This window comes from Trachemys scripta, chromosome 6 (assembly GCF_013100865.1).
Source record: "Trachemys scripta elegans isolate TJP31775 chromosome 6, CAS_Tse_1.0, whole genome shotgun sequence".
NCBI lineage: Eukaryota > Metazoa > Chordata > Testudines > Emydidae > Trachemys > Trachemys scripta.
The window spans coordinates 99,604,570-99,619,304 of NC_048303.1; the positions used below are offsets into that span (position 1 = coordinate 99,604,570).

The 14,735-nt window shown below is 43.5% G+C and overlaps 1 protein-coding gene across 6 annotated transcripts in view; it reads right to left on the reverse strand.

The window, feature by feature from the left end:
• Positions 1-14,735, reverse strand: part of DENND4C (DENN domain containing 4C) — a 117,308-nt gene that overhangs the window by 19,495 nt on the left and 83,078 nt on the right. For 4 of the 6 annotated variants that reach the window (XM_034774577.1, XM_034774573.1, XM_034774571.1 and 1 more), the window contains 5 exons: positions 13,892-14,017; positions 10,857-10,991; positions 8,161-9,317; positions 4,485-4,665; positions 2,743-2,852 (listed from right to left, as the gene is read on the reverse strand). In XM_034774577.1, the coding sequence (XP_034630468.1) occupies positions 2,743-2,852; positions 4,485-4,665; positions 8,161-9,317; positions 10,857-10,991; positions 13,892-14,017 (1,709 nt within the window). The remainder of the gene's footprint in view (positions 1-2,742; positions 2,853-4,484; positions 4,666-8,160; positions 9,318-10,856; positions 10,992-13,891; positions 14,018-14,735) is intronic. The other 2 variants (XM_034774574.1, XM_034774572.1) reach the window with 1 other exon arrangement.

Genomic DNA, 14,735 nt, shown 5'->3' on the forward strand with positions numbered 1-14,735 from the left:
GATTAATAACAAGAATTTTGGTTATAAATTGGGGACACATCAGTTGGAAGTAACAGAGGAGAAGGAACTCAGAGTATTGGTTGATCACAGGATGACTGTGAGCCACCAATGTGATATGGCCATTAAAAAAAGCTAACGTGGGCTTGGGATGCATCAGGCGAGGTATTTCCAGTAGAGATAAGGAGGTGTTAGTACCGTTATACAAGGCACTGGTGAGACCACATCTGGAATATTGTGTGCAGTTCTGGTCTCCCATGTTTAAGAAGGATGAATTCAAACTGGAACAGGTACAGAGAAGGGCTACTAGGATGATCTGAGAAATGGAAAACCTGTCTTATGAAAGGAGACTCAAAGAGCTTGGCTTGTTTAGCCTAACCAAAAGAAGGCTGGGGGGGAGATATGATTGCTCTTTATAAATATAAGAGGGATAAATATCAGGGAGGGGGAGGAATCAAGCTTAGTACCAATGTGGACACAAGAACATATGGATATAAACTGGACATTAGGAAGTTTAGACTTGAAATTAGACAAAGGTTTCTAACCAGTAGAGGAGTGAAGTTCTGGAACAACCTTCCAAGGGGAGAAGTGGGGGCAAAAGACATATCTGGCTTCAAGACTAAGCTTGATAAGTTTATGGAGGAATGGTATGATGGGATAGCCTAATTTTGGCAATTAAATTGATCTTTGATTATTAGCAGGTAAATTTGCCCAATGGTCTGTGATGGGATGGGATCCGAGTTACTACAGAGAATTCTTTCCTGGGTGCTGGCTGGTGAGTCTTGCCCACATGCTCAGGGTTTAACTGATCGCCATATTTGGGGTCGGGAAGAATTTTTCCTCCAGGGCAGATTGGCAGAGGCCCTGGAGGTTTTTCGCCTTCCTCTGCAGCGTGGGGCACAAGTCACTTGCTGGAGGATTCTCTGCACCTTGAGGTCTTTAAACCACGATTTGAGGACTTCAATAACTCAGACATAGGTTAGGGGTTTGTTACAGGAGTGGGTGGGTGAGATTCTGTGGCCTACATTGTGCAGGAGGTCAGACTAGATGATCATAATGGTTCCTTCTGACCTTAAAGTCTATGAGTCTATATGGCATCAGAATGACAGTCTGAAGATCTGGATTCTATTCTCAGCCCTGCCACTTACTCGCTATGCTAAAGGCCACTTGGTTAGCCTTTTTGTGGATTGCTGTCTACCTATAAAATGGGAACAACATTCATCCATTTTGTCAAGTGATTTGAGATCTATTAAAAGCACTATGTAAGTGCTAAATAAAGAAGAACAGCTCTTATTTAGCAATTACATGCCACTTTTGACACATTCAACATACATGAAGCATACAAACAACTGACAAAATGCCTCTAAAGTGTTTATTATAAATCTGTACATTCCTGTTTTTACTAGGCCTTTACAAATAAGGACACTTTGTAAAAGCTTCACACATTGAAAACATGGATGTGTGGAGGAACATTGAAGAAATCTGCAGCTTTTCTCAATCTCCATCACAAGGCAGGAAGGAGTTCAAATGCACATACTTACTCCTTTCACCTTTTCTATCACGAGATACAATACTGCACAATTATATGTAAAACAAATTCCACACATGGAGCTGGTAAATGATGTTGAAATATAGCTTGATGCCAATAACGTTAAGTTTTGTAGTTCTAGCTGTGATCAGGGATGATCTGGGTTACATTCAGATAGTAATGAGAGATAGAGCTATGTTTTGCTCTTTTTAAACTTGGTTGGTTGAAGCAAGTTTTCACTGGTGGAAGTCCCAGGACTTGGTGAGGTCCAGTTTTAAAAGAATCAAGTAATGGAGGAGGGAATGGACTATATGACCTCTATTCTTTTCAAGTCTATTTTCTATGACTCCCATTTTCTTGGAGTTTCATTCTTTGAACACAATGGGTTGCACTTCAAAGTCTGTAGTAAGAATTTTCTTTTACTATCCTTTATTTTTCATCACACTGTGTAGTGCAACAGTTAAGATAGGCTCCTCAATCCTCCAGGAGATCAAACAGTTGTTTAAAACAGAGAGACTGTTTGGGTCCCGGATACCTGAATTGAAAGAGCTGCAGGAACTGCTATCATGAGGCAAAGCTGTTTGTGTTAGTCATGTAGACATCAAACAAAAGGTTAAAATGCACCAATAGGCAGCAATGGGAGATGCTGATGGTAGCATGCTAATTCAGTTTCCCATTAGGCCTTGTCTACACTATCTCAGTAAGTCAACCTAAGTTACACTACTCCAGCCATGTGAATAACATAACTGGAGTCAACATAGCTTAGGTCGACTTACCACGGTATCTACACTGTGCTGCATCAATAGGAGACACTTTCCCTTCAACTTACCTTACTCTTCTCGCTTCCGTGGAGTACTGGAGTCAACCAGAGAGCACTCTGCTGTTGATTTAGCAGGTCTTCACCAAACCTGCTAAATCGACCCCCGCTGCATCGACCAAAGCAGTGTAAGTGAAGACATGGCCTTAGTAAGGAGTAGTTCTCAAAGAAGAATGATTCTGAAGGAACTTGGTTGTCCCCTCTCCCACCCCTTGTTTATTTAAATTCATTTGCATTTAAAATTATTGTAGGATTTGACCCTGAAGGTGTTGAATTCTTCCTAATGAAGTTAAAGAATGAAAGGGCATTTTGCACCATGAGAATATAAGAAGCCCATATACTAAGTGTGTTTCTTCATACCAAAATATTTTTTAAAATAAAAATTTAGACATCATTTTACCTCCATTGCACAGTTCTGGAAGATGCTGGACAAACTGGTATTGTGGGAGGATCCATGTTCTGACTTCTCAGAATCCAGACCTTTCATACTTCTTGGGAACGAAACCTCACCTGTACAGGAGTAGTTAGATTCTTTATCCAACGTAAATGAAGTTTATTTTTCTTCAAATGGATAGTTTACTAACCCAGAAAAAAAGTGACATTGCCAAGACTACAGAAGAATTAATTCCAAGGTTCTGTATGAGTAAGTTTATAGCAGCAATATTGTTATGTAAACATTACAATAGAGTCCTATATTTGCCATCAGCATTTCCAAGTAGTTTTTGTGCATCATTAATAAATATATGATGTATTGGCACAAGGAAATTGGGGGGGGAGGGAGAAAGGAAAAGTGATAGGAATGGTATGTCTAACAGATTTCACCAAAGAGAAAGGAAGTTGAAGAGCAAAAAGAATTGTCCAAGTATTTGTTATTGTACAATGCCTACATCTCTTGAATATTGATATAGCCACACAAGAAAAGGAAACCAATGAGAAGAAACACCAAGCTAGGGGTGCAAGTGTCACATCAGGCACTCACTGGTTTTGGCTGAGCCAAAAAAATAGGATAAGCCTGTGGGTGATACTAAGGGTTGAGGGGGAGGTCAACTTCTTTATTCAACTGGAAAAAAAAAAGAAAAGAAAAAACTAGCAAAACCATCAAAATCCTGCTGCCTAAGTGGAATATAGGCTGGGATCAGTTCCAGAGAGGAAACCCCCATTAGTCCCATTTGTTCAGAGTCCTGGTCAACTTCTGCCACTCACAGCAGGCAGTCTTGACTGAGCCTTTCCTTTCCAAGGGAAGTCCCCCATCTGCAGGCTGCAATCCTTAGGTCTGCAATCCATCTCCCTCTAGGCATGTGTGTTGCCCTGATTAGGGCAGCTGCTCTCCAAACCTGACTCTTCTCCCTTATATAATATTCCCTCCTGATGAGAGGTATGTGGAAGGCCCTCCCTCCGACTTAACATTTGTAGTAGATGTTGCAGGATTGGGCGAATTTAAGTCCCAATACCCAGGATAGACCATTAGCCCCTTCCTGTCCTGGGCCAGAGTGGTTTGTAATCCTGATCACTGAGGATATCAAAGTTCATTCAGTTTTAGAACTGAGAAGAAGACACCAACAACGTACACACTCCGATATACCCACTAACCACTTCAGAGCTTCACAACAACTCAGCACCCAGCAGCTCCTATTGTTCAAAATGGTGCTGTGCACTTTTGAAGATCTGGCCACATCATTTAGATGGCTAAATGAGCATTTTGAAAAATCTGGCTGCTCATATTTTATTTTTTATTATTATTATTATTATTAATATTCTGGGGATACTCATGGATAGAACGCTGATTTTATATGAATAAGTAGGTTTAGCATAGCTATAAGAATTAGACAAAAAAAGAAAAAGATGTAATATCTTCCAGGCTCTCCAGACTCAGGAAATCCTGTTATAGCTGACCATCTTGTACAAAGCACCATGAACATATTTTGTTTTACATAACAAAGATGTATTCACTATGTTATACTTATAAGAGAAGGCTATTAGTCTTTCCAAAGTGTATCAACTCACATTTGCAGATGAATTCTTGTGTTTGATAGTGCTACTGATCCCATTGCATTGAGCCATTTCACTCTTGTATTGATGAACAGCAGCTTCCCCTTTTCATTATATTCCAAAAATAGTGAATTAAGAAGGAAAAATTCAAACCTGTTGTGTAGTGCTGTTTCCCTACATCTCCGCTGCTGTTGCTGCTGCCAAGACTGGTAGTGCTTTGTGTGAGTTCACTGGTTACTAACCCAGGGATTCCTGGTTTTGACGACAGATTGTCTCCTAAGATATGATCCTCAAAACCAGGAGGAAAGGTGAAGTCTGGTCGATGGGTTTCTTCCTTTAATTCAAAAAGAAGGAACTTAACATTTTTTTCCAGTATTTTCAGAACCACGTATATTTCTTTGACATTTAATCATTATTAAAAGTAATTCATGCAGCACTATAGGTTTACACTTTCTTTGCAAAACCGATTACGTCTCATCCCGACCCATACAGTCCAAGTGAGGCAAGTCATACCAGCAAGAAAACATATTGGCGAAGGGCTCATGGAAGGAAGGACACCGCAGCCTACTGGTGGTAAGGAGAGCTGACAGAAGAGAGTTTTAAGAAACGATTTGAAGGAGGAGAATATTCGTGACAAAACAGAACACTGATTGTTTCCAGGTGGGGGATCAGTGAGAAAAAACAGGTGCAAAGACCAAGGCGGGGAGACAAAAAATAGGGAGTTCTAAGGACAAAAGCAGGAGAAAAAGAAAGGAATGGTAGTCGAAGTAAAGGAGAACACAGACACAGGTGAGGGTAAGAAAGTCTGTGGGGCCTTGGAAGTGAGGACAAACTGAGTTTCTGGTAAAAAGAAATAAAAGGGGATCTAAAGAGTGGAGTGACAACAGTTAGAATGGCAGGAGAAGATTATTTCAGCAATTGCATTTCAGATGGATTGGAGGGGGACAGAGGAGAATGGCAGAAAGACCAAAAAAAGCAAAAGTTACAGTTTTGGATACTGGATATAGGGAAGAGTCAGAAAGATGACCTAGAAAAGGGGTCGGCAATCGGTGGCACACGAGCTGATTTTTGATGGCACGCGGCAGCGGGCTGAGCGGCTCAGCCCACCGCCGCTCTGGGGTTCCGGCTGCTGCCCTGTTGCAAGCCGGGGTCCCGGCAGCCAGCCCCACTCCGTGCCCACTGCTGGCCTGGGGATCCCCAAGGAACCCCAGGCTGGCAGTGGGCGGAGCAGACCAGCGGCTGAGACCCCGACTGGCAGGAGTCGGCAGTCAGAGCCCCAGAGTGGCGGCAGGCTGAGCCGCTGAGCCTGCTGCCGGCCTGGGGTTCCATTTCACTCAGCTGGCAGCAGGCTGAGCGGCTCAGTCCGCTGCCAGTCTGGGGTGCCGGCAGCACTTAGCCTACTGCTGGTCTGGGGTTCCGGCTGCCAGACCCTTGCCCGTCGGGGTCCCAGCCGGCGGCCCCGCTCAGCCTCCTGCCAGCCTGGGTGAATGGAACCCCAGGCTGGCAGCGGGCTGAGTGGAGCCAGCGGCCGGGACCTCAGACTGGCAGCAGACTGAGCCGCTCAGCCCGCTGCCGGTCTGAGGTCCCGGCCACTGGCCCCACTCAGCCCAGACCGGTAGCAGGCTGAGTAGGGTCTGGGATCCTTGTCTGGGGTTCCAACCACCAGCCCCGCTCAGCCCGCTGCCGGTCTGGGGTTCCATTCACTCAGCTGGCAGCGGGCTGAGCGGGGCTGGTGGCCGGGATCCCAGACCAGCAGAGGGCTGAACCACTCAGCCCACTGCCAGTCTGGGGTTCCGTCCCATCAGCTCCTGCCAGCTGGGATACTGACCGCCGGCCCCCCTCAGCCCGCTACCAGCCTGGGGTTCTGCTCACCCAGGCCGGCAGGAGCAGGGCCGCCGACTGGGACCCCGACTGGCAAAGGACCGGCAGCCGAACCCCAGACCGGCAGCAGGCTGAGTGCTGCCAGGCACCCCAGACTGGCAGCGGACTGAGCCACTCAGCCTCCCGCCGGCCCTGCTCAGCCCGCCACCAGCCCACTCAGCCCACTGCCGGCTGAGCAGGGCCAGCGGCTGGAACCCCAGACAAGGATCACACTAAAGTGATAAGATCTGCATTTTAATTTATTTTAAATTAAGCTTCTTAAATATTTTAAGAAACCTTATTTACTTTAAATACAATACTTTATTTAGATAATATAGACAGAGAGAGACCTTCTACAAACGTTAAAATGTATTACTGGCACAGGAAACCTTAAATTACAGTGAACTTGGCACACCACTTCTGAAAGGTTGCTGACCCCTGACCTAGAAGTTGTGATCGTGGGAGACAAGGAGGACAGTGTAGTTGTTAAACAGTAGAGAAGGGTGGCAAAGGACAGGGATGAGAAAGAAAGGACAAGAAGCTCAATTTTGAACAGCCAGAGTTTGTATGGGACATCCCAGAGGAGAAGGACAGGACAGAGAGGCAGCTAATTAAGATGCAAGACTTGATGGTGGAGAAAGATATAGAATTCTCAGCACAGGGATACAAAGAGAGACAGGGACCGAGAACAGAACGTCGGAGGGATGCCAAAATAGGAGGGGAGGTGAAATGATGAAGTATTATTAAAGGAAATACTGAAGGAAAAATCAGCAAGGTAGAAAGACAGCCAGGAAAACCCAGTCATGGAAGCCAAGTGAGGAAGGAAAGGAAAGGAGTAAGTGATAATTGTCATAGGCATCAGACAGATCAAGAAGACTAAGGAAAAGCTACAAAGAGTCCGGTGGCACCTTAAAGACTAAGGGATTTATTTGGGCATAAGCTTTCGTGGGTAAAAAACCCACTTCTTCAGATGCATGGAGTGAAAATTACAGATGCAGGCATTATTATACTGACACATGAAGAGAAGGGAGTTACCTCACAAGTGGAAAACCAGTGTTGACATGGCCAAAAAAAAAAAAAAAAGCTGCGCGTTTTAGATTTAGTTAAAAGCTACTAATAGTGACCTGGGTTAGGACAGTTTAAAATAGAGTGGAAAGAACAGAAGCCACGGTGGGGATTAAAAACAGAAAATTGGAAGAGAGGGAATCCAGGCAGTCTGAGTAAATAATATGCTCCAGTAATTTGGAAAGAAAACTTAGGAGTAAGAAAGACAGCAGCTAGAGAGGAAAATTGGATCAAGAGTCTTTTCAAAAGGGGAAATATAAATATATTTACAGATATAAGGACATAACATGCATTGGGAGGTAGGGGAAGGAGAGGAGAGAAGAATTTTTTAAAAAAAATTTTTTTTAAAAAATCATTCCTCCCCCTTGGATCGAGTTCTAGTGCCTTCCCTTGAATCAGTTTAGTCCCCTCTCCCCATTCTCCTAATTTTTTTTTCCCCTCCAAATTCCTGAAGGATGCTGTTTAATCATACTGCCTGGATGTCCTCTACAAACTTTGTTTTTAAATCCCCAATCTGCCACCAATTTAGCTTCTTTAAACTCTGGAATTCAATTTATCTTCACTACAAAAGCCCTGGGGGGGGGGGGAAATCACATATAGTGTCATATAATAATGTAATAAATCTTGATCTGGTTTCATGAAGTGTTTTGATAAATGATGTCCACTTCAAAGTGATTTTTGCTCACAGTTTCTTAAATAAAACAATTGCTGAGAATGCCAGGCCATAGTTTTATCTCTAGTGCTAACACACACACACACACCAAAAATTTATTGACTCAACAAAAAATAAAAATAAAAATTGAATAAATAGATTATTAAAAAAATAAGGCACTTTAAATAGTTAAATATCTTGAACAGCAATGCCCCCTTCTGCACAGGAAATATCAAACTAAAATCTACTTGCCTCATCATCCGAGTAGTTATATTGTGAGGTTACAGAGCCCCACATCCTACTGGCTACATTAGCTGCTTGTTTCATTCCAGACTTCAGAACATCTATTTTCGGTCCAGAGAGTATATTGTCTAGCTTCAGATTGGATAAACTTGTTACCACAGACCCCAATGAGCCATGCTGTGAAGAGCGACCCAACGCCCTTAATGATGGAGGCCGCTCCTTTTGAACTCGTGAATGGGTTTGATGCTTTGGTCGCCCCGTAAAGGTTTTAGACCTGGAAACTAAAGGACTTTTCCGATTTTCACTCTTCTCTGGGGCTGGTGGGACAGAATCTGAAGGTAAGCTTGATCTCCTCTCTTGGGAGCAACTAAGTGTACTAGGGGCTGCTACTTCTCTGCTCTCTTGCCTGTGAAGCTCCATGCTGGAAGACTTGCTACCCAGGGGGCTCTTTAGATTCATATAGCTTTCTATTTCATCTGCCAGATTACGTGCTACAACTGGTGACACAATCTTTTCTTCAGGCTCTGAGGGTTTTGGTTCTATACTCTCCGTAGCCAGCAAAGATAAAGGGTCCAAGCCCACTTCAACATCTTCCCTTTCAACAGGCTTAATCACTCCATAGAAGCTATTCCTTTTAGTCACTGCATCTCTGGCATCTGTTTTCTGGTTTGGGGGCTGATTACCATCCAGAAGTTTGGCATGAACGTTTTCAGCTCTGGTTGCACTGTCCTCACCTCCGTTCTCAAGGTGCTCTTGCCCTTCCTCAGGCTCCTCCAGCACTGGTGAAGACTTAAGCTCTAGTTCCTGAGCACCTTCGCTCACATGAGTCCTGGTGCCACTCAGCCCAGAGACCTGCTGGTCACCCATACCATCAAAGCTACTGGATTTACTAGTGTGAGGGGGTGAAGTTTTGGCCCCGGATAAAGCTGCTGTGAGGATCTTGGCATCTGCTCCCATCATTATTGCTATTTCACTAGAGTTCAAGTCCAAACTGCCTTTCTTCAGCAGCATACCTGCTCTGCTTTCAGTGCTAAAACTGCAGCTCCTCTCTGAAAAGAGCTTTTGTCTCTTCTGCCCTTTTTCACCTGTTTTCTTGGGAGAAGCATCATGAAAGACTGAATCTTCAACTGGATCCTGAGTTATAAAGAGTGGGCTAGATGCAGTTCCTAAAAAGAAAGCACATGGCATTAATGTGATACCTTGTTTTCCCCCAACACATACTGCTAAGGAAATAATTTAAATGAAGGTCATATGGTCTGGGTTATTTACAAGTTTCCTAATAAGAAAGTGGCAAATATACTTTAGAGCAATTCTACAGAAGTACCACTGAGTCACAAATTACATGTGGAAAGATTAAAGCTAAAGTTAGTGCTTTAGTTACTGACGCATACTATTAGCCTGCATGAGCAGGCTGCAGCACCCAAGCAAAGATGGACATTTGTCACTCCCTCTTTCCACCAAGCTCAGGGGTCCTCCTGCTTCACTCTGCATCATTTCTTTTCCCAAAAAGGGTGGACTCTACCCTCTCTATGCTCAGTTTATTGCCAACGTCTTTAGCTCTCAGATTGCATTGTCTGTGGTACTGCTTCCAAAACAACAGTGAAGCACGCAGGACAAATAATTCTGGGGAGAATTTAAGTCCCAAAGACATCTACTGCATGTGTCAAGAACATAGATACGTGTTTTTGGAGAAAGGATCACCATAACTAGAGAAGAGTAATTTGGGATTGGTCTGTCAGGAACTCACCATAGTAGTCCTAGCGCTACTCCAGATTCCTTCTTTAATAGCCTTCTTCTTAGCTTATGCCTGAAGTTGCCTTTGTACTGAGAGCACCAAACCTCTGAATATTACAGTACACCCCACTTCAATCAAGATTACCCAGACAATTAATGTAAGCCTAATGAAACATAACGGCAGTAACGACTGCTTAGTGGGTATAGTAATACTACTTCAATGGGACCCCACTAGGTGATTTAAAGGTGCTTAGGTCTGTATGTGTCTCAATCTCTCACTGATTCTGTCTGTTCTTTTAACAGCTGTCAGTTCCCTTAGCTGACATGTGCAGCAAGTCTATGATGTGCTTTACCACCGCCTGAGTCAGACTCAATCTTCCCACACCAGTTACATGCTGACCTAGCACTCTGGGACTCTTGCAGCTGTCCCTGCCACCAACACTGGGTAGCCGGTAGTAAGCTGTATTCCTATCACAGGATAGAGAATGTCCACTCCATGGGCATCACAATAAAGTGACAAACGTGCTACATCTCTGCAAATCCCAGATAGTAATGTTAAAGTTAAAATGGTGTCTTCTAGTAATTGGTAATTCCACTTATCAGGACAAAAGACCATCCACCAACAATTGGCAGTAGTCTCAACAATACTGCCTCTTTCATAGCGTTTTCCATCCATAGATCTCAAAGTGCTTTACAGGGGAAGGCAAATATTATTGCCATTTTACAGATACAAAACAGAGGCGCAGAGTGGTGAAATGACTTACCCAAGGGGACACAGCAGGTCAGTGGCAGAGCCAGGCATACAACCGAAGTCTCCTGACTCCCCAGTGCACTGTCCTGTACCTGGGACCATACTGTCAGATCAAGATTCCATTTACCAAACATCCAAGTTAAACAAATTACAAGAAGCCAGAGGCAGTTTCAAATTTTGTTGATAACAATTGTGTTAAACAATATACTCAGTGACTCACCACTGCTGTTTTTCCTGCCAGTGCTATCAAAAATGCCAGATGGAACTTTCACAATACTGCTTCCCCAAGCAGGTGGTTCTGCTGAACTATGAGGTTCTGCACTCTGCTGATGCTTTTCACCAGTACCACCAACTTCTAGAGTAAGAAAACCCACCTTTAATTATGCGGTCAAAACAAATAACTTTATCTGCATTGTTTTGGAAGATACATTTTCGATAAAATGTACAAGCTGTTCTCTTCTTAGTACAGTGCCCATAGATGCCAATCTTTCTAGGCGCTGAGCATTTCTTGCAATTAAATTAATACATTCCACAGCCTGCAGGATTTGGCTCTATAAGAACAGGTTTTCTCTCACCAGCTGCACCGCGTGGATGAAGTATAGCAGGCAGCATAAAGTGTAAGTAGGAACAAACATTCTCAGACCTTCATATATGGATTTTGTATAAGTGGTTATATTATTGTGAACAGCAATTGTTGCTTCATAACCCAAGAGTGCTCGCACATATAAATTATGCCTATAACTACAGCTTAATGTGTTCAAAAAGAAAAAAAATAGATGGTTCTTCAAACTACAGGAAAATGTCTACAGAAAACCAAGAAAAGGATCCATAAAAACAAGAAATAATTAGGTTCTTCACTTGTATTGTGCCTTGGTATCATTCTTAGCATAGACAACATCAGGCACTGTTCCGAGTCACATTGACACTGAAAGGCAACTACAATACCCAGCTGTGACATCAAGTCACCTTGGACCTATCTGGTAGACTTCCTTGAGAAGGATGGTTAAGAACAGGACAGGGAGCTAGTATAAAGATTCTAGAACTCACTAATTCAGATTCCATCTGCGTTAGTACTAATAATAGATTAGATTCCAACTGAAATTAGGGTCCCATTGTGCTACAGCTTTACAAACACACAGTAAGAGGCAGACACTGCAGTGAAGAGCTTAAAATCTAAGTAGACAAGATTGAAAACTGAGTTCTCCAAGGTCACAAAGCAGGTCAATGACAGAATTGGGATTAGAACCCAGGTCTCTTAAATTCTACTCCATTGACCAATCCAGGGAACTGTATCAAGTCAGCAAGTCATTTAACTTCAGTATTTAGGGAACTACTACTTGCCTTGGGGATTAATGTTTGTAAAGCACTTTGAAGATGAAAGGCAATATTAGTTCTAAGAAGTGGGCAATTATGCTGTGTACAACTAGAATCAATCTAGAAGGTTGTTATGCTAATTAACAAGGCCTGGTCTACACTACACAGTTAGGCTGATGTAAAACAGCTTATGTTGACCTAATTAGGTCAGTGTCTACACTACAGTCTTGCTCCTGCCGATGCAAGTGCCCTCCTACACAGACATAACTCCACCTCCATGGGAGGCATAGAGCTTATGTTGGTGTAATCAGGACAATGCAGTGTCTGTGTAGACACCGCGGGCTATGTACACTGGCTGGATCCATGAAATTGACAAGAAAGCTGGGCTTACAGCTGGGACTGTCACCCAGCGCGGGGGGGAGAGGGGGAGTGAGAGAGAGGGCGCAGCTCTACCTAGAGCTCAGCTGCCGCCCGGGCTCCCAGCAGAGAGCCAGAGGGGGAGGGAGGCAGATGGGCTCCCAGGGGGCATGCCGGGCTCTCAGCCCTCCACACTGCCCCTCTTAAGTCAGTGGAAGCACTCCTGGTGAGGATGCGCACCACCAACAGAAGGAGGGCAGTGCGGACATGAACCACTGCAGTGGCTGTAAGTTGACCCTAACAGGTCAACTTAAGTTTGTAGTGTAGACATGCCTTAAGTATATCCATCAACACTGATAAGCACTTACATACCAATGTGAAAGGTCTAGAAGCTTTATAAAAAGAGCAATGGAGGTTTGGTCAAGTCACACACATTCTGCCATGGCATCTCCATTTTATCAAATATGACAGCTTTAAATATATTTCTTTTTGAAGTGAATTTAGTGATGGTGAGAGCTGCCAGATTGATAATCCTTGTGTTCTCTGCTCACAAAGCAGAGTGACATGGCAATGGCAGCACAAGCTTAACTATTACTGGAGGTCTATCAATGGGAAGACTCCTGAGGGCTGTAATATCTCAGTCTCATTTCAGTTGATGGGTTTAGTGTGAAGGTACTGAGTGGTACTGGTGGGCTGGGATATACAAGAGGTTAGCCTAGATGATCTGGGAACCCTTCTGGCCTTAAATTCTATGACTATGAGTAAGGCTTAGATTTTGTCAGTTATTTTTAGTAAAAGCCATGGACAAGTCACGGGCAATAAATAAAAATTCACGGAAGCCATGATCTGTCTGACTTTTGCTGCTGAGGCTCCATGGTCTCCCCCACCACTGTGGTGTCTGGGAGCTGTGGGGTTCCACCTCCAACCATGGCGGCTGGGAGCTGCAGGGTGACCATATTTCCTAAAGAGAAAACGGGACACCTGAGCCGCTCGCCCAAGGCGTCCCCCTCTCCCCACGTGAGGCTCTCATCTGTCGCTGGAACCCTGAGAAGGGCCACCTCAGGAGTCTGTCACCTGTCAAGGAAACTCCCCCCCACTCCCCACCCCGCCCCACTGGCTGTCAGCTCCAGAATCCTGAGAGCCCCTGGGGCTGAAGCAGACTTCATGACCTCCATGGTATAAAACATAGCCTTAACTATGAGCCCTGACACAGGGTGAAACCAAAGGAATCATCTCCACACCCATGCTGTCCTTTGCTTCCCTGCAGATAAGAGTGCCAAATGTGATATGGGAACTGGACTTAGGCTCACCATTACTAATTTCAAATAGGCCACAGAACAGTTAATTAAAAATGGTTGTTTGTGGTCATTACTGACATGGACTGGACTCAAGCCAGCAACCCAGTTATGATATAGCTATACTGTAATTGATCCCTTGGACAGGAAATAAACAAGAATAATAAAAGACAATCAGGTGGTGACTGTAGTTTTGTGAATTACATCTATTAAAAGCCTTCTAAATGTTTTAAATGGACTGGACAAATTTAAAAATAAACACCTATCAATGTAAATCTAAATACTTGACCTCCTGTTAGGTCTTCCATTATACAAGAAGAATCTTTTTCTGCTAGTGTCTCAGCTGCAAGAAGATTATCTCCATCATCCCTTATGAGTTCATCCTTGGATCCATAGCCTTGGTCTGACTGACCCCCTGTTGAAAAGAATACAAGCAAGTAATCTAACAGTTTTCTGTTTTAAACTGAGAAATTCTGTTGCACGTTAAAATATTAAAGTGCAACTTGTTTGTGCTACATCTAGTTTTTGCTAAAAATATTGAGTCAGGAGATCACCAATGCCTAGCACACAAAACATACACACAGTATTTAATTGATAATGGTAAAAGCAGAAAATAATAGCAAAGACAAGAATGAAAAAGCCTATTTTAGGTTTAATAGTCTATTTGCTACAATATACTACAGTATAGTACATTCTCAATGACTTGTACACTGCACAATTTGCTAAGTGCATCCCCACCAGTATACTATGGTAGCTCATCTGAAAGGCAGGGATGACTGAAATTTTGGACACTGCATGAACCAGAACCCCAAACACCACAGAAACCAGACAGAATCACTTTGCTCTGGAATGAGCTCTCAGAAAAATGACAACACACACACACACTATATCACTGGGGGTGCACACTTTTCACAAAGCAATCACTCTATCTCTGACCTATCAGTCCTCACCCTCAAAGGAAACCTGCACAACACCTTCAAAAGATGAGCCTGGGAGCTTAAATTTATAACTTTATTAGACACTAAAAATCATGGTCTTAATAAAGACACTGGATGTATGGCTTATTACAACAACCTGTAACTCACTAACCCACTTTTTGTCCTAAGACTACAGGGGTGTCAATGGGCCACTTC